The sequence below is a fragment of the Salvelinus namaycush genome, chromosome 37 (genome assembly GCF_016432855.1).
Source record: "Salvelinus namaycush isolate Seneca chromosome 37, SaNama_1.0, whole genome shotgun sequence".
Classification (NCBI taxonomy): domain Eukaryota; kingdom Metazoa; phylum Chordata; class Actinopteri; order Salmoniformes; family Salmonidae; genus Salvelinus; species Salvelinus namaycush.
Window position 1 is genome coordinate 20,115,502 of NC_052343.1, and position 27,979 is coordinate 20,143,480.

At 42.3% G+C, this 27,979-nt stretch overlaps 1 protein-coding gene across 1 annotated transcript; it reads right to left on the reverse strand.

Moving 5' to 3' along the window:
- Positions 1-1,016: 1,016 nt before the first annotated feature.
- Positions 1,017-27,381, reverse strand: LOC120031387 (sodium- and chloride-dependent transporter XTRP3-like). Its single transcript, XM_038977109.1, has 11 exons — positions 27,255-27,381; positions 21,064-21,204; positions 15,481-15,572; positions 14,958-15,185; positions 11,884-11,994; positions 5,269-5,510; positions 4,485-4,647; positions 3,552-3,756; positions 2,364-2,523; positions 1,443-1,608; positions 1,017-1,215 (listed from the first exon to the last, which is right to left on the reverse strand). The coding sequence occupies exons 1-11, from the start codon at positions 27,379-27,381 to the stop codon at positions 1,048-1,050; spliced, it is 1,803 nt and encodes a 600-aa protein (XP_038833037.1). The 3' UTR covers positions 1,017-1,047.
- Positions 27,382-27,979: the final 598 nt, after the last annotated feature.

Genomic DNA, 27,979 nt, shown 5'->3' on the forward strand with positions numbered 1-27,979 from the left:
TAACCGAGTCAGACGAAGGTCTGCCTTGTACATCCAGGCACTCAACATATCTCACAACTCATTAAGTAATCTCCAGAATATCTAAAGTAAAACAATGTGATACAAAATACTTCACCATACTGAAATTTAAGGGAAAAAATATCTTAAAGATTTTGTGGAGCTTTAAATAAAGAGGGTTGACACACTGTCTCAAAAATCTGCTACTGAAAGCTAAACATTAAAGGTCCAATGCAGCCATTTTTATCTCAATATCATATAATTTATGGGTTACAATTAAGTATCTTACTGTGATTGTTTTCATTTAAAATGGTCAAAAAGAAACCAAAATAGCTTCTTAGCAAAGAGCAATTTCTCAAGCAAGAATTTTGCTAGGACTGTCTTGTAGAGGTTTGAGTGGGGAAGGGAAAATGGAAAACTAGCTGTTATATGCAGAGGTTTGGATCTCTCTTTCTTATTGGTCTATTAACTAATTTACCACGGTCCATCCCACCAAACAGCTCTTACACTAAAAGGGGATTATAATAATGTTCCCAATTTTACAGTATTATTCCAACCTCATAGCCTGGAAATATGTACAAAACACAGGAAATCATGTTTTTTTTTACTGCACTGGGCCTTTAAACAATGCAATAAACCATTGACAAGATTATTTGATCGTTTTTCACTTCTGAAATATTTTGGATGTAGTTCTAAGCCCTGCTCAGAACCACAACTACAAAATACAAAAGTTCACTATTATCACCCAGTAAGTGTTAGATGCCAAAGAACGACTAGGGCTAATGCTAGGTACAGATCTGCCAGTCTGTCCACCAGCAGCACAGCGGCAGAGCCAGTCTGCCCCAGGGGGAGAAAGAGGGCCTTTGGTTTGTGGTGTGGCATGAACCACCGCACCAGGAGGGTGAGGTACCGTCCTGTTAAGACAACCATGATACGGACGGTAGGCTGTCGATCAGTCGATCCTATAACTAGCGGGTCCAGTCAGTCTCAGAGCCGTAATGTAGCAGCTCTGCCTTGTGTCACTCCGTCTGTCAACCAATACGTCGGTCTTTACGCTGACACAGTGCTGACCGTGCGCTCTCTCTTCCCACTGGCCAGGTTCCTCTTCTTACAGTAGGTGTAGAGGGCCGTCAAAGGGATACAGCAGACAGAGGAGGCTAGGAGGAGGCCGATGAAGGCTTGGGCGTAGGGAGGATACTCCGTCACCACAGACTTCCCCTGGAGGAGAGGGAAGACAACAGGACAGGCAGAGATCAACATTGTATCTGGGTGCAGCATATTCTGTTCCAGTGCTTTTCTTTCATTCATGTATGACTGGTACAATTAAATCTCCCTTTGGGGATTAATAAAGTACAATCTTATCTTACCCGTTTTTTGGGCCGAGTGCTTGTTAGTGTAATGACAGGGTTATTGATAAGATATTGGAGAAAACAGAGAGGGCTTACCAGTTCTTTGTTCCAGGCCTGGTATGTGGGTGTTCCTCCCTGGATGTAGTTGACGATGTAGAAGATGAATAGTGTAATGAGGAGGATGGGACTGACTCCTGCCAACATGATCTTCCAGTACCAGTTAAGACGATGACCTAACATGTCTTCTACATCCTTCTCAAACCTGGAGAGGGAAAGGTTGCAGGAGTATTGACATGATGACCTAACATGTCTTCTACATCCTTCTCAAACCTGGAGAGGGAAAGGTTGCAGGAGTATTGACATGATGACTATGTCGATTAAGGCAGCCTCCCGCACCTCTCTGATTCAGAGGGGTTGGGTTGAATGCGGAAGACACATTTTGGTTGAATAGATTCAGCTGTGCAACAGACTAGGTATCCCCTTTCCCTTCCTAAAATACTTTCATATATTTTGTATGGGCAAAAGATAACCACGGTATATTTGTTTAAACATTCATTCAACATTCAAAGGAAATTGCTTATATGCTTCATAAGCCATTTTGCTTTTAATAAACAGTACAAGCTCAACTTAAAAAACTACAGTACAGCCAAGTCAAAAGCCTGAGAAGAGTGAAAGGAATGTGAGGTATTTGTGGATGATTATGCTAAGTGTTGTTTGGCATTACTGGACACAATACAGCTTTTATGAGGTACTTTAAAGATTTAACTCTACTGGCTGCTAACACAACTGCAGTAGGGCTACACATTCTCAAGTAGAAACTGTTTCAAATAATGTCAGCTCAACTATTGTTTCTTGGAGAAAAGGTACTGTATGACAAGATGTGTTAGTTTTTCTGATTTCGAACAGCAAAGGTGATGATGCTTAGAAAGCTTCTGAAATGAGTCATTCTTCAATGTCAATATTGTACACACACACGCACGCACACACGAGCGCGCACACACACACACACACACACACCTTTTGATGCCATATATGTAGCAGACGGTGATAACTTCAATGAGGACGATGAAGAGCAGAGAGAAGGTGGCTCCATAGTCATTGAACATGGTGAACCAGTAGTTCCCAGAACGGGTGGTGAAGCCCAGGCCAAGCAGCAGGCAGAATAGACACACCAGACCTACAAGATATGACAACACACCTGTTAGTCACACACACACCAGACCTACAGGATATGACAACACATCTGTTAGTCACACACACATATAACAGAGGATTGGCCCACTCAGCCTAGTCCAAGCTTATCTGTCCTGGCAACCCAATGGTTGAACCAGCTTCCCCCGATGTTAGGACAGCAGAGTCCCTATCCATCTTCTGAAAACCTATCTCATCAAATAGTATCTTAAATAAGATAATAAATAAGACATTAAAAAAACGTACTTACTACGACGGTGTTATGTAGTTATCTCACCTAGCTATTTTAAGATGAATGCACTAACTGTAAGTCACTCTGGATAAGAGCATCTGCTAAATGACTAAAATTTAGGATGGGACAACACACCAGTCAGTCAGTCAGTCAGTCAGACACATCAACACACACACACACACACACACACACACACACACACACACACACACACACACACACACACACACACGCACACACACACACACACACACACACACACACACACACACACACACACACACACACACACACACACACACACCTAACTCAAGCAGCAGGCAGAACAGACACACACACACACACACACACACACACACACACACACACACACACACACACACACACACACACACACACACACACACACACACACACACACACACACACACACACACACACACCTAACTCAAGCAGCAGGCAGAACAGACACACCAACACACACACACACACACACACACACACACACACACACACACACACACACACACACACACACACACACACACACACACACACACACACACACACACACACACACACCTAACTCAAGCATCAGGCAGAACAGACACACCAACCTAAGGACAAGACACGCCTGGGTCCACCCTAATCCTAGCTTCATGTTCACACCTTAGCTCAATTCTTACCCTCAACCACAACCATAAATCTAGCTTCACGACCACACCTTAGCTCAACCCTAACCCCCTCTTCCACCCTTTCCCTCATCACCCCTTCTCTCTCACCATTAAGTGTTTTGGTGCTCATGTAGCGGCTGATGAACTTCAAGTCACTGAGGGGGGTGATGACGGCGATGACGTTACCCAGCATACTGCCCATACCCAGCAGCAGCAGCATGATGAAGTAGAGCACAGACCACAGCTGAGACACGGGCATGTTCTTAATGGCCTCACTGTACACTATGAAGGCCAGGCCTGTACCCTCAACAGCCTGAGAGAGGAGAGAGAGGAGAGAGAGGAGAGAGAGGAGAGAGAGGAGAGAGAGGAGAGAGGAGAGAGGAGAGAGAGAGAGAGAGAGAGAGAGAGAGAGAGAGAGAGAGAGAGAGAGAGAGAGAGAGAGCATAGTGCAAAAGTGTCTGAAGTCAGTATTACATTTTTTGCTTACCTCCATTGGAAACTTAAGTGGGCTGGTTTATTAAAGACAAAATGGAAAATTTTATATTAGCATTAATTGTAACTGCAACAGCCAATGATATTTGCCACATCTCACTACCACCACCACAGAGTCAAATAAAGTTGTATAGGTGACATTGAACTATGACTAAAATATTAAAGATTTATGGAATGGTGAGTGAAGTTTTTATTGCCTCACAGTAAAATCCATTTATTTTGTTGCTACATGATAACATATTGTCAGGAAACCAGAGGTATGTTGTTAGATTAAGGGCTCGATTCAATCCATATTGCGGAAGTTCTGAGCTATAGTGCAAAAATGTTAAGGTAAGATCAGATTGAGCCGATTTATGCAGCATTTACCCTGAATGCAGTCTCCGCAAATGCGGGAACATTGAAATTTAAAGGCAATCTCCCTATATCGCAGAACTTCCGCGATTCAGATTGAATCGAGCCCTAAGAGAAGTAGCAAATGAAATAGTCTTATCAGTATTTTGCACAAGTTTTCCTATTAGTTCATTTGAGTTGTGTGTCATCATGACCTACCGTGTCTAGTTCAGCCTCTAGGTCACAGGTCTCCAGCCTACCTCCCAGACTGGCAAACTGTTCTGGGTGTGTCCTGTTCAGCTCAGCGATCCAGTGGTTGACATTCTCCAGACTGATGGTGTCCTCTGCTAGATCAAAGGTGTTCAGGAGCAGCAGTCGCACCCTGTGAGAAGAAGATACATGTCAGTGTCATGAAAAGGACAAGTGGTATAGCGCAGTTTCTCTGAACTGTTTTTAGGTTGGGCGGGGGGGCCAGGTAACTTCCTACAATTCTACACATTTTGCCATGGGGCAGAGAGAAAAATGTGCAGTTTTAAAGCACATTTCCTGCTATTCTATGCATTTTGCCATGAAGTTGACTGAAAATGTAGCAGTTTTATAGCTAATTTCCTGTAATTCTAAACATTTTGCCATGGCTTATGACATTTATACATTTTGGGTTGGGACCCCCCAGCCCTATCCAAGTGGCTGCATGCTATGCCACTGGAAAGGGCATTTCTGATCTGAATCATACAATATATCTAGCCCCTTATACAATTCCTCTCATTGCTGATCTAGATTTCAATGCCTTCCCCAGTCTAAGCACCTGCCATTTCTTCCATTTGTATGTCTGCAGAAACTGCTACAGTCTACAGACGTTAAATTAACTGTATATGTTTGACCTAGAATTGTTTACGTTTGTACTGGTGAGTCTGACTGGTGTCACCTACTTCTTTGAGTTGAAAGTTCAATGCCAAAGTCATTGAGACAACCAACCAGACCGCGACCCCACCCAGGGCCTCACCTCTCCAGGCAGCTCTCGTAGTTGAAGGTGGCCTTAAAGCCATAGATGGAGAAGGTGACGATACTGGCGAAGATGGAGGTGCTGCTGTTGACCATGGACACGACGATGGCCTGCTTCTCAAAGTTGTTGTTGTACTGGTTGTAGCTGGCAAAGGCGATGAGGGATCCAAAGCCCAGGCCCAGAGAGAAGAAGATCTGAGTGGCCGCATTGATCCACGTAGTGGGGTTAGCCAGCTGTTCCATCTAAGACAGCAAACACACACATACACACACACATTAGTAATGGCACACACATTAGTAAAGCATATTAGTAGCACACACACATACAGTGGCAAGAAAAAGTATGTTAACCCTTTGGAATTACCTGGACTTCTGCATAAATTTGTCATAAAATTTGTCACAACAATAGACAAACACAGTCTGCTTAAACTAATAACACACAAACAATTATGCATTTTCATGTCTTTATTGAACACACTGTTTAAACATTCACAGTGCAGGGTGGAAAAAGTATGTGAACCCTTGGATTTAATAACTGGTTGACCCTCCTTTGGCAGCAATAATCTCAACCAAACGTGTTCTGTAGTTGCGGATCAGACCTGCACAACGGTCAGGAGGAATTTTGGACCATTCAAAAAGTGACGGACTCCATCCTAGCTGGAGTGGTGCTCTCATCTTATCTACCAACATAGACAGGGCACTAACTCCTCTAGCTCCACAATGAAATAGGGTGCAGGCCAGGCAGCAGGCTGTTAGCCAGCCTGCCAGCTTAGTGGAGTCTGCCACTAGCACAGTCAGTGTAGTCAGCTCAGCTATCCCCATTGAGACCGTGTCTGTGCCTCGACCTAGGTTGGGCAAAACTAAACATGGCGGTGTTCGCCTTAGCAATCTCACTAGGATAAAGACCAACTCCATTCCTGCCATTATTGAAAGAGATCGTGATACCTCACATCTCAAAATAGGGCTACTTAATGTTAGATCCCTCACTTCAAAGGCAGTTATAGTCAATGAACTAATCACTGATCATAATCTTGATGTGATTGGCCTGACTGAAACATGGCTTAAGCCTGAGGAATTTACTGTGTTAAATGAGGCTTCACCTCCTGGTTACACTAGTGACCATATCCCCCGTGCATCCCGCAAAGGCGGAGGTGTTGCTAACATTTACGATAGCAAATTTCAATTTACCCCCAAAAAATGAAGTTTTCGTCTTTTGAGCTTCTAGTCATGAAATCTATGCAGCCTACTCAATCACTTTTTATAGCTACTGTTTACAGGACTCCTGGGCCATATACAGCATTCCTCACTGAGTTCCCTGAATTCCTATCGAACCTTGTAGTCATAGCAGATAATATTCACATTTTTGGTGATTTTAATATTCACATGGAAAAGTCCACAGACCCACTCCAAAAGGCTTTCGGAGCCATCATCGACTCAGTGGGTTTTGTCCAACATGTCTCTGGACCTACTCACTGTCACAGTCATACTCTGGACCTAGTTTTGTCCCATGGAATAAATGTTGTAGATCTTAATGTTTTTCCTCATAATCCTGGACTATCAGACCACCATTTTATTACGTTTGCAATCGCAACAAATAATCTGCTCAGACCCCAACCAAGGAGCATCAAAAGTTGTGCTATAAATTCTCAGACAACACAAAGATTCCTTGATGCCCTTCCAGACTCCCTCTGCCTACCCAAGGACGTCAGAGGACAAAAATCAGTTAACCACCTAACTGAGGAACTCAATTTAACCTTGCGCAATACCCTAGATGCAGTTGCACCCCTAAAAACGAAAAACATTTGTCATAAGAAACTAGCTCCCTGGTATACAGAAAATACCCGAGCTCTGAAGCAAGCTTCCAGAAAATTGGAATGGAAATGGCGCCACACCAAACTGGAAATCTTCCGACTAGCTTGGAAAGACAGTACCGTGCAGTATCGAAGAGCCCTCACTGCTGCTCGATCATCCTATTTTTCCAACTTAATTGAGGGAAATAAGAACAATCCAAAATTTATTTTTGATACTGTCGCAAAGCTAACTAAAAAGCAGCATTCCCCAAGTGAGGATGGCTTTCACTTCAGCAGTAATACATTCATGAACTTCTTTGAGGAAAAGATCATGATCATTAGAAAGCAAATTACGGACTCCTCTTTAAATCTGCGTATTCCTCCAAAGCTCAGCTGTCCTGAGTCTGCACAACTCTGCCAGGACCTAGGATCAAGAGAGACACTTAAGTGTTTTAGTACTATATCTCTTGACACAATGATGAAAATAATCATGGCCTCTAAACCTTCAAGCTACATACTGGACCCTATTCCAACTAAACTACTGAAAGAGCTGCTTCCTGTGCTTGGCCCTCCTATGTTGAACATAATAAACGGCTCTCTATCCACCGGATGTGTACCAAACTCACTAAAAGTGTCAGTAGTAAAGCCTCTCTTGAAAAAGCCAAACCTTGACCCAGAAAATATAAAAAACTATCGGCCTATATCGAATCTTCCATTCCTCTCAATTTTTTTTGAAAAAGCTGTTGCGCAGCAACTCACTGCCTTCCTGAAGACAAACAATGTATACGAAATGCTTCAGTCTGGTTTTAGACCCCATCATAGCACTGAGACTGCACTTGTGAAGGTGGTAAATGACCTTTTAATGGTGTCAAACCGTGGCTCTGCATCTGTCCTCGTGCTCCTTGACCTTAGTGCTGCCTTTGATACCATCGATCACCACATTCTTCTGGAGAGATTGGAGATACCTCTTGGAGATATCATTCGAAAACATAATGTTAACTTTCACTGCTATGCGAATGACACACAGCTGTACATTTCAATGAAATATGGTGAAGCCCCAAAATTGCCCTCGCTAGAAGCCTGTGTTTCAGACATAAGGAAGTGGATGGCTGCAAACGTTCTACTTTTAAACTCGGACAAAACAGAGATGCTTGTTCTGGGTCCCAAAGAGATCTTCTGTTGAATCTGACAATTAATCTTGATGGTTGTAAAGTCATCTCAAATAAAACTGTGAAGGACCTCGGCATTACTCTGGACCCTGATCTCTCTTTTGACGAACATATCAAGACTGTTTCAAGGACAGCTTTATTCCATCTACGTAACATTGCAAAAATCAGAAACTTTCTGTCCAAAAATGATGCAGAAAAATGTACCCATGCTTTTGTCACTTCTAGGTTAGACTACTGCAATGCTCTACTTTCCGGCTACCCGGATAAAGCAGTAAATAAACTTCAGTTAGTGCTAAATACGGCTGCTAGAATGCTGACTAGAACCCAAAAATTTGATCATATTACTCCAGTGCTAGCCTCCCTACACTGGCTTCCTGTTAAGGCAAGGGCTGATTTCAAGGTTTTACTGCTAACCTACAAAGCATTACATGGGCTTGCTCCTACCTATCTTTCCGATTTGGTCCTGCCGTACATACCTACACGTACGCTACGGTCACAAGACGCAGGCCTCCTAATTGTCCCTAGAATTTCTAAGCAAACAGCTGGAAGCAGGGTTTCTCCTATAGAGCTCCATTTTTATGGAATGGTCTGCCTACCCATGTGAGAGACGCAGACTCGGTCTCAACTTTTAAGTCTTTACTGAAGACTCATCTCTTCAGTGGGTCATATGATTGAGTGTAGTCTGGCCCAGGAGTGTGAAGGTGAACGGAAAGGCTCTGGAGCAATGAACCGCCCTTGCTGTCTCTGCCTGGCCGGTTCCCCTCTCTCCACTGGGATTCTCTGCCTCTAACCCTATTACAGGGGCTGAGTCACTGGCTTACTGGTGCTCTTTCATGCCGTCCCTAGGAGGGGTGCGTCACTTGAGTGGGTTGAGTCACTGACGTGATCTTCCTGTCTGGGTTGGCGCCCCCCCTTGGGTTGTGCCGTGGCGGAGATCTTTGTGGGCTATACTCGGCCTTGTCTCAGGATGGTAAGTTGGTGGTTGAAGATATCCCTCTAGTGGTGTGGGGGCTGTGCTTTGGCAAAGTGGGTGGGGTTATATCCTTCCTGTTTGGCCCTGTCCGGGGGTATCATCGGATGGGGCCACAGTGTCTCCTGACCCCTCCTGTCTCAGCCTCCAGTATTTATGCTGCAGTAGTTTGTGTCGGGGGGCTAGGGTCAGTCTGTTATATCTGGAGTACTTCTCTTGTCTTATCCGGTGTCCTGTGTGAATTTATGTATGCTCTCTCTAATTCTCTCTTTCTCTCTTTCTTTCTCTCTCTCGTAGGACCTGAGCCCTTGGACCATGCCTCAAGACTACCTGGCATGATGACTCATTGCTGTCCCCAGTCCACCTGGCCGTGCTGCTGCTCCAGTTTCAACTGTTCTGCCTGCGGCTATGGAACCCTGACCTGTTCACCGGACGTGCTACCTGTCCCAGACCTGCTGTTTTCAACTCTCTAGACACAGCAGGAGCGGTAGAGATACTCTTAATGATCGGCTATCAAAAGCCAACTGACATTTACTCCTGAGGCGCTGACTTGCTGCACCCTCGACAACTACTTTGATTATTATTATTTGACCATGGTGGTAATTTATGAACATTTGAACATCTTGGCCATGTTCTGTTATAATCTCCACCCGGCACAGCCAGAAGAGGACTGGCCACCCCTCATAGCCTGGTTCCTTTCTAGGTTTCTTCCTAGGTTTTGGCCTTTCTAGGGAGTTTTTCCTAGCCACTGTGCTTCTACACCTGCATTGCTTGCTGTTTGGGGTTTTAGGCTGGGTTTCTGTACAGCACTTTGAGATGTCAGCTGATGTAAGAAGGGCTATATAAATCAATTTGATTTGATTTGAACCGCTTTCTTGAGGTCATGCCACGGCATCTCAATTGGGTTGAGGTCAGGTCTCTGACTGGGCCACTCCAGAAGGCGCATTTTCTTCTGTTGAAGCCATTCTGTTGTTGATTTACTTCTGTGTTTTTGGTCGTTGTCCTGTTGCATCACCCAACTTATGTTGAGCTTCAATTGGCGGACAGATAGCCTTACATTCTCCTGCAAAATGTGTTGATAAACTTGGGAATTCTTTTTTCCGTCGATGATAGCAAGCTCTCCAGGGCCTGAGGCAGCAAAGCAGCTCCAAACCATGATGCTCCCTTCACCATAATTTACATTTGGGATGAGGTTTTGATGTTGGTGTACTCTGCATTTTTGTTCTCCACACATATTGTTGTGTGTTCCTTCCAAACAACTCAACTGTAGTTTAATCTGTCCACAGAATATTTTGCCAGTAGCGCTGTGAAACATCCAGATGCTCTTTTGCGAACTTCAGAGTGGCTTCTTCCGTGGTTTCCTCCCATGAACACCATTCTTGTTTAGTGTGTTACGTATCGTAGACTCGTTAACAGAGATGCTACCATGTTCCATAGATTTCTGTAAGTCTTTAGCTGACACTCTAGGATTCTTCTTAACCTCACTTAGCATTCTGCGCTGTGCTCTTGCAGTCATCTTTGCAGGACGGCCACTCCTAGGGAGAGTAGCAAAAGTGCTGAACTTTCTCCATTTAAAGACAATTTGTCTTACCGTGGACTGATGAACATCAAGGCTTTTAGAGATAGTTTTGTAACCCTTTCCAGCTTTATGCAAGTCAACAATTCTTAATCTTGGGTCTTCTGAGATCTCTTTTGTTCGAGGCATGGTTCATTCAGGCAAATATGTTTGATGTCCTCTGTGCCCATATGAATAACCCCTATGATGTAACTGGAATGATGAGATGTTCTTCTTTTATGTTTTTGTTTTATTATTTCACTGCCATACTGTGTTCGATCTTGTATAGCCATCTTGTCTCAAGAGGACCACAATGGAAATAAGTCCCAGACTTTATTGTGTTATCCTCGATGATTTTATTCATGTGCATGTATGGCTTTTAAGTTTTATGTGTGCTTGTTTTTTTTAAATGGTCAAATTAATAAACTAAACTAAACTAAATGCTTCTTGTGAATAGCAAACTCAAATGTTGTGAGTGTTTTTTATAGGGCAGGGCAGGTCTAACTAACTCATCTCAATTATTGTACTCAAGGTTAACTGACTCCTGACTCCAATTAGCTTTTAGAGAAGTCGTAGGGGTTCACATACTTTTCCCAACCTACACTGTGAATGTCTAAATTATGTGTTCAATATAGACAAGAAAAATACAATACTTTGTGTGTTGTTAGTTTAAGCACACTGTGTTTGTCTGTTGTTGTGACTTAGATGAAGATCAGATCTAATTCTATGACCAATGTATGCAGAAATTCAGATAATTCCAAAGGGTTTACATACTTTTTCTTGCCACTGTATGTAAAGCAGGATTAAACATAACAGAACAATGTACATGAGCTACCATACCTTGGCTGTGAAAACATAGATCTATTGCATCTCATCTATGCCGCTCTGTCTTTGCTTATCCATATATTTATATGTACATATTCTTATTCCATCCTTTTACTTAGATTTGTGTGTATTAGGTAGTTGTTGTAGAATTGTTAAATTACTTGTTAGATATTGCTGCACTGTCAGAACTAGAAGCACAAGCATTTCACTACACTTGCAATAACATCTGCTAACCATGTGTATGTGAACAATCAAATTGTATTGTATTTGATCAGTAATGTTCTTTCATTCATCTAATCATTCATACCTTGGGCGTGAACATGTACTTCACACCGTTGATGGCTCCGTGAAGGGTGACCCCACGGATGAGGTAGATGATGAGGACCAGGTAGGGGAATGTGGCTGTGAAGTACACCACCTAGAGAGGGGCGAAACAGCAGGGGGATTCAGGGTCAAAGTTCAACTATGCTGCACTGATTGCCTGTTTTCTAACACAGATTTGGCCCACGGTTTTATAACATTGCTCGCTGAATTTACTGTTTAAAGGGACCTCCTGTGTGCACGCGCTTGCACATTATAATAAACAACATAGGCAGCTCGTGAGTTTCAAGTTTGGGGAAGCTTACAATTTATCCGACCATTTCTACCTATCTGCGTGCCAGTTATTCTTCGTGGAACAGTTTCATTTAAATCTCCTTCCAGACTCACATTAAGCATCTCCAATCCAAAATGAAATCTAGAATCGGCTTCCTATTTCGCAACAAAGCATTCTTCACTCATGCTGCCAAACATACCCTCGTAAAACTGACTATCCTACCGATCCTTGACTTTGGCGATGTCATTTACAAAATAGCCTCCAACACTCTACTCAGCAAATTGGATGCATTCTATCACAGTGCCATCCATTTTGTCACCAAAGTCCCATATACTACCCATCACTGCGACCTGTATGCTCTCGTTGGCTGGCCCTCGCTTTATATTTGTCGCCAAATTCACTGGCTCCAGGTCATCTATAAGTCTATGCTAGGTAAAGCCCCACCTTATCTCAGCTCACTGGTCACCATAGCAGCACCCACCCGTAGCACGCGCTCCAGCAGGTATATTTCACTGGTCACCCCCAAAGCCAATTCCTACTTTGGCCGCCTTTCCTTCCAGTTCTCTGCTGCCAATGACTGGAACGAATTGCAAAAATCACTGAAGCTGGAGACTCATATCTCCCTCACTAACTTTAAGCATCAGCTGTCAGATCAGCTCACAGATCATTGCACCTGTACATAGCCCATCTGTAAATAGCCCATCCAACTACCTCATCCTCATCCCCATATTGTTATTATTATTTTTTTCTCCTTTGCACCCCAGTAACTCTACTTGCACATTCATCTTCTGCACATCTATCACTCCAGTGTTTATTATTAAATTGTAATTACTTGGCCACTACGGCCTATTTATTGCCTTACCTCCCTAATCTTACCTCATTTGCACACACTGTATATAGATTTTTTTCTATTGTGTTATTGACTGTACGTTTGTTTATTCCATGTGTAACTCTGTGTTGTTGTTTGTGTCGCACTGCTTACTCATCAGATGTATCTGATGCTGTCTGGCCAGAAAAAGTGAGGCATGCCATACTTCTTTTGTCCAGAGAGCATCAGATACATCTGCTACATTTTTACATTTACATTTTAACATTTTTGTCATTTAGCAGACACTCTTATCCAGAGGGTTCACTCTCGCCAAAATCTGTACGGAGATAGAGGGGTGCTGTTTCGCTCGCTCGGATGCTTTATCTGAGATTGATGCGTCTTTGTGTCTGTGCGCATCTCGGTCAAATAAATTATTAATATTTCAATATTTTATTTGGACAGGCAAGGAGGTACGGCAGGGCCCCCTAGGGCCCGCCCATAACACCAGTTCTGCCATGAATCCACTGTGAACAGCAGACCAGAAAACAGTTCTCTGTCTGTGTTGACACAGCATCCTTTACTTTCACCCTGGCTTGTCTCCTCAGAGACTCCCACTCTAGATAGTTTTGTAATGAAGTAGGCCAAGGTTTTCAAAATGTTCCTATGATGCCCCCTCACTCTCTCAGCTGATGTTTTCCTCAGTTTAGTAAAGATCCATTGTAATCTGCTTCCCTTCCCCTGCACCATCATTCAGAGTTGGCAAACTCTGCAGCCACAAACTTTGATTGTTTTATTCGCAATGCCTTGATGGACAACTATCTGACTGTCACGCCCTGACCTGAGATATCTCTGTTTTCTATAGATTTTGGTTAGGTCAGGGTGTGACTAGGGTGGGTACGTTAGTTTTGTATTGTCTAGGGTTTTGTATGTCAATGGTTGTTGTAGGTCTAGGTGATTTATATGTCTATGGTGGCCTGATATGGTTCCCAATCAGAGGCAGCTGTTTATCGTTGTCTCTGATTGGGGATCATATTTAGGTAGCCATTTTCCCTTTGGTGTTTGTGGGTTCTTGTTCTATGTTTAGTTGCCTGTCTGCACTATCCATATAGCTTCACGGTTCGTTTTGTTATTTTGTTAGTTTGTTCAGTGTTCATTCGTTATAATAAATAAGAATGTACGCATACAACGCTGCGCCTTGGTCTCCTCCTTACAACGGCCGTGACACGGACCATATAGAATATTGAACTGTTTGTACCTTGTCTCGCCATTACGAATAACTTTCTTGACCTTTTCCTTTGTTATCGAGGTCACCTCTCAGCTGACTGTTTTCCTCTGCTCAGTAAAAATACAGGTAACTGCCAAAGTAAAGGAAACACTTGACTAAATGAGGGACACAAAGTATACTGAAAGCAGGTGAGTGAATTTAGCAATTTAACAACCCATCATGCTTAGGGTCATGTATAAAAATGCTGGGCAGGCCATTATTTTGGCCAACATGGCTATGCCCCCATAGGATGAAAATGCCCCCATCCACAGGGCATGAGGTGGCACCTAATAGTTTGATGAGCATGAAAATGATGTAAACCATATACCATGGCCATCTCATTCACCAGATCTCAACCCAATTGAACACTTATGGGAGATTCTGGAGCGAGGCCTGCAACAGCGTTTTCACCACCAGCAACAAAACACCAAATTATGGAATTTCTCGTGGAAGAATGGTGTTGCATCACTCCGATAGAGTTCCAGACACTTATAGAATCTATGCCAAGGTGCATTGACGCTGTTCTGGCTCGCGGTGGCCCAATAACCTATTAAGACACTTTATGTTGGTGTTTCATTTATTTTGGCAGTTGCCTGTGTGACATAGGAGACGATAGTGACCTATGTCCACTAGATCTTCAGCTAGCATGACATAAGGGTACCATAACTGTCTTGACCCTGTCCATCATTACCGAGCTGATCTCTGACCTCTCACCTTCCCGGTGGACTTGACCCCCTTGACGATGAACAGGTAGACAATCATCCAGGCCAGCAGGAGGCAGAGCGCCTGTCCCATGTGAATCCCTCCGTTCTCCTCAATGGACCCGGAGATGTCGAGGGTCTCTCTGTAGAAGAAGTACTGTGTGGGCGTGGCCCGCTCACACTCCTCCACATGGCCAGTCAGGTTGCTGTTAACCGGGCACTCTGCCCATGGCAGGACCGACTGGAGCAGAGTGGGAGGAAACAGCACAGGTCAGGTCAGGCACAGGACATTACAGATAGCACTAGAGCAATGAACTGCATCTTCTAAGATTCCAAACAAAACAGTCTGCACAGGACCAATAGTGTGACCTCTAAGCTGAGTGAGCCTGTTGATACATCTTGTAATAAGATTGTAACAAGATATTGAAGATTGTCTACATTTTATGATCGCATCATACATCTGAATGGAGGTCAAATACTTTGAATTGCTCTATTGAAAATAAAGATAAGTTTGCCATTGTGAGACTGGAACTAACCTGGAATGAATGAAAGAGGTACCAGAAACTCCATGCATTGATGACATTGTAATAGAGGCATAGGTACATGGAGGTCACAACACTGGCCAGACCTGGAACCAGCAGAGAGAGGAACAGATACATTTAAACTATAAGCAGATATTTTCTCATTTGCATCTTTGATAAGGATACTTATATTAGGTTGTTGAAATACATTTGCAGTGTTGGAAAGAAGTAAACTACATGTAGTTCAACTAGTAATTTAATTACATTTTACAGTAGCTTACATTTAGGGTTCTTTGGATGTCCCCATAGCAGAACTCTTTTTGGTTGCAGGTTGAACCCTTTTTAGTTCCAGGTAGAACCCATTTGGGTTCCATGTAGAACCCTCTAGTTAATTACTTTTGCCATGTAGCGGTGTAGTTAACCTGTTATGGCTGCAAGGGGCAGTATTGAGTAGCCAGTTAAATCGTGCCCATTTCAAACGGCCTCGTACTCAATTCTTGCTCGTACCATATGCATATTATTATTACTATTGGATAGAAAACACTCTCTAGTTTCTAAAACCGTTTGAATTATTTCTCTGAATGAAACAGAACTCATTCTGCAGCACATTTCCTGACCAGGAAGTGGAATGTCAGAAATCGATGCTCTGTTCAACTTCCTGCCTATACATGGGCATGATACGTAAGAGTCTACGTACACTTCATACACCTTCCCCTGGTTGTCAAGAGGCGGTGAGAGAAGAAATTTCATGTTTATCTTGGTCTGAGGTGGAATTAAAGGTCTTTGTATGACGTGACCGTCCATTTCCTGTTTCTGGAGCGCGCGAAAGGGGACATGGATTTGCCTTCTGTTTAGCTGTCGTTATGGACGACTAACATCTCCGGTTTAGATTTTATTTGATACATGTGACCATATCATCGTAAAGTATGTTTTTTCAATATAGTTTAATCAGATTATTGAAATTTTTTCGGGAGTTTTGCCGTGTTCCGTTCTCTGACTTTGTTGACGTTGGAGAGATCCGTGCCACTTGGCAAGTGCCCATGCTAAATCAAGAGGGAAATTTGCCGTTCCAGATCCAAACAACGACTGTTCTGGACAAAGGACACCTTGTCCAACATTCTGACGGAAGATCACCAAAAGTAAGAAACAATTTATGATGCTATTTCTAATATCTGTCGTGCATGTGAACTGGTCGTGGGCGCCCAAGTGTTTCTGGCTATTGTGGCTACGCTAATATAACGCTATATTGTGTTTTCGCTGTAAAACACTTGATAAATCGGAAATATTGTCTGGAATCACAAGATGCCTGTCTTTCAATTGCTGTACACTATGTATTTTTCAGAAATGTTTTATGATGAGTAATTAGTTATTTGACGTTGGTGTCTGTAAATATTATGGCTGCTTTCGGTGCAATTTCTGATTGTAGCTGAAATGTAAACTATGATTTATACCTGAAATATGCAAATTTTTCGAACAAAACATATGCTATACAATAAATATGTTATCAGACTGTCATCTGATGAAGTTGTTTCTTGGTTAGTGGCTATTTATATCTTTATTTGGTCGAATTTGTGATAGCTACTGATGGAGTAAAAAACTGATGGAGTAAGAAAAGTGGTGTCTTTTGCTAACGTGGTTAGCTAATAGATTTACATATTGTGTCTTCCCTGTAAAACATTTTAAAAATCGGACATGTTGGCTTGATTCACAAGATGTGTACCTTTCATATGCTGTATTGGACTTGTTAATGTGTGAAAGTTAAATATTTAAAAAAAAATATCTTTTGAATTTCGCGCCCTGCACTTGAGCTGGATGTTGTCATAAGTGTACCGGTGTCGGGCTGCACCCCAAACAGGTTAACTACACAAACTACATACTACATTTTTTACAAAAAGAATAGACAATATGTAGGCAATACTTTCCTTCCTTTTTCGGAGTCAGACCTGCCTAATTCTCACTTGAAGCATAGTTTTTGTGTTTAATAAGCTAAATTACACATTTTGTTAACATATGACCCCAAAGTGATCTGTTCTTGCAATTTGAAGTCGATGACATTTTAGATTTACGTATGATAATTTGTATGTAGTGAACTACTTTTTCAAAGTAACTTTAGTTAAGTAAACTATATTTTTATTCCAGTGTGAAGAAATTGGTAGCTTAAACTATAAACTATATTTTTAAAGTAGCTTCCCCAATACTGTACATTTGACACAAAAGTACTGGCCTAAATGTAACAAAACCATTTTTAAAATGTGTGTAATGTGATAAATTAAAGGCAAATTGATGTACTTTATTCAATGGCAGTGTGCACCCATACATGTGTAGCACTCCACGTGCAGTGTCCACTGTCCCAAAAAATATTATTAAAAGTAATAAAGAAAGAATGATATATACAGTACCAGTCAAAAGTTTAGACACACCTTGTCACGTTCTGACCATAGTTCTTTTGTGTTTTCTTTGTTTTAGTGTTGGTCAGGACGTGAGCTGAGTGGGCATTCTATGTTGTGTGTCTAGTTTTCACGTTTCTATGTTTGGCCTGATATGGTTCTCAATCAGAGGCAGGTGTTAGTCATTGTCTCTGATTGGGAACCATATTTAGGTAGCCTGTTTTGTGTTGGGTTTTGTGGGTGGTTGTCTTCTGTCTTTGTGTCTATGCACCAGATAGGACTGTTTCGGTTTTTCACATTTATTGTTTTGTAGTTTGTAGTGTTCACGTTTTTGTCATTATTAAAACATGATAAACACTAACCACGCTGCGCTTTGGTCCGATCCCTGCTACACCTCCTCTTCAGACGAAGAGGAGGAAATCTGCCGTTACACACCTACTCATTCAAGGGTTATTGTTTACTATTTTCTACATTGTAGAATAATAGTGCAGACATCAAAACTATGAAATAACACACATGGAATCATGTAGTAACCAAAAAAGTGATAAACAAATCAAAATATATTTATTTTTGAGATTCTGTGGCCACCCTTTGCCTTGATGACAGCTTTGTAGACTCTTGGCATTCTCTCAACCAGATTCATGAGGTAGTCACCTGGAATGCATTTCAATTTAACAGGTGTGTCTTGTTAAAAGTTCATTTATGGAATTTTTTGTGGAACGGATGATCTCCGCATGTGTGGTTCCCACCGTGAAGCAAGGAGGAGGAGGTGTGGTGGTGCTTTGCTTGTGACACTGTCTGTGATTTATTTAGAATTCATGGCACACTTAACCAGCATCGCCTTCCCATCTGGTTTGCGCTTAGTGGGACTATCATTTGTTTTCAACAGGACAGTGACCCAAAACACACCTCCAGGCTGTGTAAGGGTTATTTGACCAAGAAGGAGAGTGATGGAGTGCTGCATCAGATGACCTGGCCTCCACAATCACCTGACCTCAACCCAATTGAGATGGTTTGGGATGAGTTGGACTGCAGGGTGATGGAAAAGCAACCAACAAGTGCTCAGCATATGTGGGAACTCCTTCAAGACTGTTGGAAAAGCATTCCAGGTGAAGATGTGGTGTGCAAAGTTGTCATCAAGACAAAGGTTGGCTACTTTGAATAATTTATTTAACACTTTTTTGGTTACTACATGATTCCATATGTGTTATTTCATAGTTTTGATGTCTTCACTATTATAGTGTTCACTAGTGTGTTCCCTCTCCGGCCTCTAGGTCACCAGGCTGCTCGTTATGGCGCACACCTGTCACCATCGTTAGACTCACCTGGACTCCATCACCTCCCTTATTACCTTCCATACAGTGGGGCAAAAAGTATTTAGTCAGCCACCAATTGTGCAAGTTCTCCCACTTAAAAAGATGAGAGAGGCCTGTAATTTTCATCATAGGTACACTTCAACTATGACAGACAAAATTATATTTTTTTTCTCCAGAAAATCACATTGTAGGATTTTTTATGAATTTATTTGCAAATTATGGTGGAAAATAAGTATTTGGTCAATAACAAAAGTTTATCTCAATACTTTGTTATATACCCTTTGTTGGCAATGACAGAGGTCAAACGTTTTCTGTAAGTCTTCACAAGGTTTTCACACACTGTTGCTGGTATTTTGGCCCATTCCTCCATGCAGATCTCCTCTAGAGCAGTGATGTTTTGGGGCTGTTGCTGGGCAACACGGACTTTCAACTCCCTCCAAAGATTTTCTATGGGGTTGAGATCTGGAGACTGGCTAGGCCACTCCAGGACCTTGAAATGCTTCTTACGAAGCCACTCCTTCGTTGCCCGGGCGGTGTGTTTGGGATCATTGTCATGCTGAAAGACCCAGCCACGTTTCATCTTCAATGCCCTTGCTGATGGAAGGAGGTTTTCACTCAAAATCTCACGATACATGGCCCCATTCATTCTTTCCTTTACACGGATCAGTCGTCCTGGTCCCTTTGCAGAAAAACAGCCCCAAAGCATGATGTTTCCACCCCCATGCTTCACAGTAGGTATGGTGTTCTTTGGATGCAACTCAGCATTCGTTGTCCTCCAAACACGACGAGTTGAGTTTTTACCAAAAAGTTCTATTTTGGTTTCATCTGACCATATGACATTCTCCCAATCTTCTTCTGGATCATCCAAATGCTCTCTAGCAAACTTCAGACGGGCCTGGACATGTACTGGCTTAAGCAGGGGGACACGTCTTGCACTGCAGGATTTGAGTCCCTGGCGGCGTAGTATGTTACTGATGGTAGGCTTTGTTACTTTGGTCCCAGCTCTCTGCAGGTCTATCAATAGGTCCCCCCGTGTGGTTCTGGGATTTTTGCTCACCATTCTTGTGATCATCTTGACCCAACGGGGTGAGATCTTGCGTGGAGCCCCAGATCGAGGGAGATTATCAGTGGTCTTGTATGTCTTCCATTTCCTAATAATTGCTCCCACAGTTGATTTCTTCAAACCAAGCTGCTTACCTATTGCAGATTCAGTCTTCCCAGCCTGGTGCAGGTCTACAATTTTGTTTCTGGTGTCCTTTGACAGCTCTTTGGTCTTGGCCATAGTGGAGTTTGGAGTGTGACTGTTTGAGGTTGTGGACAGGTGTCTTTTATACTGATAACAAGTTCAAACAGGTGCCATTAATACAGGTAGCGTGTGGAGGACTGAGGAGCCTCTTAAAGAAGAAGTTACAGGTCTGTGAGAGCCAGAAATCGCTTGTTTGTAGGTGACCAAATACTTATTTTCCACCATAATTTGCAAATAAATTCATTAAAAATCCTACAATGTGATTTTCTGGATTTTTTTCCCTCATTTTGTCTGTCATAGTTGAAGTGTACCTATGATGAAAATTAAAGGCCTCTCTCATCTTCTTAAGTGGGAGAACTTGCACAATTGGTGGCTGACTAAATACTTTTTTGCCCCACTGTATATATGTCACCCCCTTTGGTTCCTTCCCCAGGAGTTATTGTTTCTGTTTCTGTTCCAGTGTCATGTCTGTGTGTTGTTCGTGTTACTTGTTTTACGTTGCGTTTATTTATTAAAACACTCACTCCCTGAACTTGCTTCCCAACTCTCAGCGCACATCGTTACAGCAGAAAATAGTAAAAATAAAGAAAAACCCTTGAATGAGTAGGTGTGTCCAAACTTTGACTGGTACTGTATATTCAGTACTCACCCACTCCCCCCAGATAGGGGCTAATAGCTCTCCATGCTCCAATGCTGCCCAGACGCATCTTCTGGCCAATGGCTAACTCCATGTAGAACAGGGGTACCCCTAACAGGACCAGCATAAGCAGGTATGGGATCAGGAACCCACCTGAGGACAGAAAAAGGACACACATACAGTATATTTGACCATTCAAAAGAACTGCAGTAGCAGAAACAAAAACACACACTGAGCTTCAGATTCATATGACACCCAGAAAATGTGTTCTCATTCTTAACAGTTCTATTTCATTTACATAATGAATGTGGCCTTGGTCCTTGTACTCTGTTGCATATTTCTTCTCCCTATATATTAATGGAAAGAAAGGGTGCAGTGCAGTGCTTCCTTCATTATTCTTTGATCAAGTCTAACATCTAAACAAAGCTTTATTCATGTTTCTACTGGGTTCTGTTCTCTCTGACTTTCTCAGTATTCATGGCAATCACAAAAAAACAGTCTGGCCTGGGTTACCCCGTGAACTGAAAGCAAAGTGACCTGTCTACTGTGATTTCCAGTCTGCTAGTCTGAGTCGTCGACAGTAATTACAGTAAGCAGGCAGTGGGGCAGAGAGTGCAGGGGGTGAGGAGGGATAGGGGAGCAGGATACATGCTCAGTGACACAAACACAAAGTCAAAGCGAGTTTAGAGAAGGGTCAGGCACTGGAACCGTTTTGGGATTCATTAATTCACTCGTTCATTAATTTACTCATCCATCCGTCCATTCATTTTTTAATTAATTAATTAATTAATTCAGTGGGTGAACATAATGGTGTTAAAAAGCATGTGATTGTCCCTAATTTAGCAGTTAGATGGAAGATTCCATGCTTCTAGCTCTCAGATTCTTCATGCTACCTTCCTTGGACTGTAATGAACCCTTGCGAATGAGTGTTCACACAGAAACAGCTTGTATAATGGGATAAGGATTAGACGGAAGTTGAAATAGCTGGATATATTGGGATAAATAGCTTTTCCTGTACTGTAATCTCACATTCCTCAAGTTGTTGCACAAGAAAAACACGATTGTAAAATCACGTTATTGTGATGTGTATCAGGTGATTATTTACACTATGACAAATAATTTTTTGAACACTGTAAAATAAATAATGCACAACGCAATGATGACATAATATAGAACTTAAGGGGGGCCTCAATATGTATTATGTAAGACCCCTAACCTCTAATGTCCCATTTTTCTGTTTTACGTTGTGATCTGTTAACAATGAGAGGGACATGACATTTTACAGGCTTTTTGGGACCTCCTGTCATTTGTCCACGCTCATGATGTACTGTTTGTCCTACATGTCATTTTGATTACTGTATGCTTGAAGTCCTGTCATTAGGTGTAAGCCTGCTGTAGATTATTAGTATTGAATAGGTTCTCCTAAACCAGAGCCGCATAGGGGTATGCAAGGGTAGAGCAATTTACAAGGTAGAATAACAAAGGTATACCATTTCATGAGGTAATTCAAGTGTATTTTTCTTCCGTCATCTTATCTCTGTCAGTGTCAAGTTGGTGGGGCATTGCCTTAACGTTACTGTCCAGTGTTTCCAGAATTCAATTAAATATGACCCATAATTGAACTTTAGTTCCAAAACGCTATATCCCCACATTTTTCATATTTGTGGTTTTCACCAAATAATTATTGCTTATGGGTAACTTCATCCGTGTGTAAAATATTACTGTTGTCAGATTTTCTATTCATATATTTTTGATGTATATTCAAATGTTTTTATTTTTTTCCAAAACACTGTATATCCATTGTTTAGCTGGAATGGAATGTTCGTATCCTGTATATATGACAGTGATATATGGCTGTCTCACTTATCTTAATGCACTAACTGCCACTCTGGATAAGATAAGAGCATCTGCTAAATGACTAAAATGTCAAATGTAAATATTTTACATACAGATGTCACATTACTATAGCGATTCATTTTTTATAAAAAAATATATAATATTGATTTTACGAATGTATAATTTGTACAGTTCTTTAATAAACATTTCGTTATTTGTCACATTTAACTGTGTAAAACCCAGCAGTAGTACTTATTTCTCAAGTTTTGCAAAAAAACATGATTATTTGTTTCTCTGAAATGGAAACCATTAAGTGATTTTAAACAAATACATGTCTGTCAATGAACAAGCCCATGCCCTGATTAGATGGTGAAATAGCACACTAATCTCTTTCATAAGTTCTTTAAACAATAAGACCTAATTTACCAACATTTCTGAAAATATATACAGTATATAGCATTTTGGAAGGAAACTCTCCAATTACTTACAATATGAGTGAAACAGTTTTCCTTCCAGAAACTGTAATTAGGTATGTTAAAAAGCAGCTTTTCTGTGTTGGAATGGTGTGGGCCAGTGGAGGCTGCTGAGGGGAGGACGGCTCATAATAATGGCTGGAACGGCGCAAATGGAATGGCATTTGATACCAGTCCACTTATTCCACTCCAGCCATTACCACGAGCCTGTCCTCCCCAATTAACGTGCCACCAACCTCCTTTGGTGTGGGCATACCCCAACAACAGAATGTTGTGGGTGTATACCGGTCATTAAAAATATTAATGCGAGTAGACCACTGATTGGCCAGCTCATGCTCCTCTAGACCGCTGATTGGCCAGCTCATCCTCCTCCGTAGTATGAAATCATACACCACAAACTGATGCTGGCACTAAGATCGCACTCAAACGCACTCAACAGGCTGTATAGGGCCATAAGCAAACAAGAAAATCCACATCCAGAAAGGGCGCTTCTCGTGGCCGGGGATTTGAATGCAGGGAATCCTAGAGTTTTGACTCATTCTTACCATCATGTCACCTGTGCAACTACAGTCAACAAAACTCTAGAACACCTTTACTCCACACACAGAAACGCATTCAAGACTCTCCCTTGCCCTCCCTATGGAATCTGACCACATCTCTATCCTCCGGATTCCTGTTTACAAGCGAAAACTCAAACAGGAAGTACCAGTGATTCACTCAATACAGAAGTGGTCCGATGAAGCGGATGCTAAGCTACAGGGTCTGCTTCGCAAGCACAGACTGGAATATGTTCCTGGATTCATCCGATAACATTGAGGAGTTTACCACATCCGTCACCGGCTTCATTAATAAGTTCATCAACAACGTCGTCCCCACAGTGACCGCAGGTACATATCCCAACAAAAAGCCATGGCTAACAGGCAACATCCGCACTGAGCTAAAGGCTAGAGCTGTCGCTTTCAAGAAGCGGGACACTAATCCAGACGCTTATAAGAAATCCCGCTACAACATCTGATGAGCCATCAAATAGGCCAAGTGTCAATACAGGACTAAGATCAAATCCTACTACGTTGGCTCTGACGCTCGTCAGATGTGGCAGGGTTTGCAAACTATCAAGGATTACAAAGGGAAACCCAGCCGTGGGCTGCCCAGTGACGCGAGCCTACCAGCAAGCTAAATGCCTTCTATGCTCACTTCGAAGCAAGCAACACTGAACCAGTCATGACAGCATCACTGTGTTCTCGCTCTCCATAGGCGATGTGAGTAGGACCTTTAAACAGACTAACATTCAAAAAGCCACAGGGCCAGAAAGGATTACCAGGACGTGTACTCAGAGCATGCACTGACCAGCTGGCGGGTAACTTCACGGACATTTTCAACCTCTCTCTGACCCAGTCTGTAATACCTACATGTTTCAAGCAGAGCACCATAGTCCCTATGCCCAAGAACACCAAGGTAACGTGTCTAAATGACTATTGCCCTGTAGCACTCACATCTGTAGCCATGAAATGCTTTGAAAGGCTGGTTATGGCTCACATCAACACCATCATCCCAGACACCCTAGACCCACTCTAATTCGCATACCGCCCCTACTGATCCACAGATGACACAATCGCACTCCACACTGCCCTCTCCCACCTGGACAAGAGGAACACCTATGTGAGAAAGTTGTTCATTGACCACAGCTCAGCGTTCAACATCATAGAGCCTTAACAAGCTCATCAATAAGCTCAGGACCCTGGGACTGAACACCTCCCTCTGAAACTGGACTCTGAAATTCCTGACGGGCCAGCCCCAGGTGGTGAGGGTAGGCAACAACACATCTGCCACACTGACCCTCAACACGGGGGCCCCTCATGAGTGAGTGCTTAGTCCCCTCCTGTACTCCCACGACTGCGTGGCCGCGCATGACTCCAACACCTTCATTAAGTTTGCTGACGACACGACGGTGATAGGCCTAATCACCAAAAATGATGAGACTGCCTACAGGTCAGTGACCTGGCAGTATGGTGCCAAGACAACAACCTCGAAAATGAGCTGATCGTGGACTACAGGAAACGTAGGGCTGAGCATGCTCCCATCCACATCGAAGTGGCTGTAGTGGAGCGGGTCAAAAGTTTCAAGTTCCTCTGTGTCCACATCACTAAGGAATTAACATGGTTCAACACAGCAGACAATGCCTCTTCCCCCTCAGGAGTCTGAAAAGATCTGGCATGGGCCCTCAGATCCTCAAAAGGTTCTATAGCTGCACAATTGAGAGCATCTTGACTGGCTGCATCACTGTTTGGTATGGCAACTGCTTAGCATCTGACCGCAAGGCCCTGCAGAGGGTAGTGCTTACGGCCCAGTATATCACTGGGGACGAGCTTCCTGCCATCTATACCAGGTGGTGTCAGAAGAACGCCCTCAAAATTGTCAAAGACACCAGCCACCCAAGTCTCTCTGCTGTTCTCTCTGCTACCGCACGGCAAGCAGTACCGATGCATCAAGTCTGGAACCAACAGGATCCTGCTTCTACCCCCAAGCCATAGGACTACTAAATAGTTAACCAAATAGCTACCCAGACTATCGGCACTGACCCTCTTTTAACTAACTATTTTGACTCATCACATACACTGCTGCTACTGTTTATTATCTATCCTGTTGCTTAGTCACTTTATCCCTACCTATATGTACATATCTATCTCAATTACCTCGTAACCTTGCACATCGACTCGGTACTGGTACCTAGTGTATATAGCCAAGTTATCTTTATTCATTGTGTATTTATTCCTTGTTTATTACTCTGCATTGTTGGGAACGGCCCGTAAGCATTTCACTTTTAGACTACACCTGTTGTTAACGAAGCATGTGACATTTTCTGTTGTTGATTTGATTGATTTGAAATAGCAAACATTTTTTAAACTGTCTGTTTGAGATACACGTTTGGGTTTTTGAAATGTATTTTATTCAATTTATGCTTTGGACACAAATATGAGTATAGGATGAGACAACAATATTATTTGGGTATGAGTTAACAGAATATTATTATTATTATTTTTTGTTACTGGACAGTTACATTAAGGGAATAACTCTACAATAATAAATACAGAACAACTATACTGGCATACCACACCTGTATTTATGGATTGGACATATTGGTCTTAAAGCAACCGAGGCATCAAAGAGTCTTGTATGTGAACATTTTCTAGGAATCTATGAATGGAACAACACAACATAAACACCTGTTGACTGTTAGGCTACTAATTGTAAAACTTTGCAATCAGTTGAGACCATGAAAAGCGAAATGCAAAAGCAAATGTTGATCCATTGTTATTCTGTGACAAACAACTGGGCGAGTTAGGGGTTAAAATGGGCTCTTGAGTGGACTAACGGTTCTCGGTGACTTATGGGGAGGAATATGAAAAATATGAATTGAACTAACAACTAAGTGAGATCATTTAAAAAACCATTGCACATTTCCTGCACCATTAACTTTTAGAGGAAGAAAACAAAAGTCTGCACAGTAACACCTTCACTCACTAGAAATGTTTAACAATGTGACTGACTCTAACCAATATAGTAATCGTTCCGATTCCCTGTAAATTAATAATAAACTGATAACGTTTCACCCAGGGTAAAATAATAACTAACCAATTCTACAACCGCACAACATCAGTGCGCCATTGCGCATAGATAAAGGTGAATAAATTGGACACTGACTGGATATTCATATAGCCTACATTACCACTTTTAATCAGTAAACACTAATTGTATTCATTCATTTTACACAGTGTAAAATATTGCAGTTCGATATTTAATCAAAAATAACTGTAGGCCTAAATGTACAATATATTATGGATGAAACCCTAAATTAGGCTAAGCGCTGCACCTAAACAAATAAATATTGCTTACCCCCGCCATGCATTTGACACAAGTATGGAAAACGCCACACATTTCCCAGTCCAACCGCGTATGATACACACGCCAGGACAAATTGCATGGGATTGTCCCACTCTGCTCTTGCGGCGTCCTTCCCCATCGTTGAGTCCTGAGCACACAATCAAGCCAATGTTCAGGTCCGGTCGAGTTGGTGGCAGTGCGGTGCCGGTGGACAACCTTGACAGTCAGCAAGCCTAAGTCTGAAGTACCGGGAGTAGGGATGGCACTCCTGTCTTGATAATAGAACAAATCCAATGACAGCGTCCTATGGGAAACAGGGAAAGTGTGTCAACAGGAGGCTGTTCGAGTCAGACACATTTGCAATGGTTGAAGAAATAGCATGGAGTTTATAGAACGCTTGCCCATTCTACTGAGGTCCCCTTACTTGAGAGGGAGGGCCTAACGTTTTAATAGGTAGGCATAGGCTAGAGAGTTTACATAACCCAGGTGAATGTTTGATTTTCCCAGCTCTTCTTAAAAACCTGAGTTTATAAGCCTGTCATAGAGACAGTGGACCATCGCCAATACCTTTTATATTCCTTAGGGTAAGCTTCAGATATCATGTGTTTGCTTTTGTACAATGGACTTCACAGTACAAGATTCAGTGCTGGAAATAATGTATTTATTTTCCTTGTTACTGTTCATACAACTTGAAATATAGTACTGGAGTCAGATGTGTGTCAATGAGGTGTCAATGA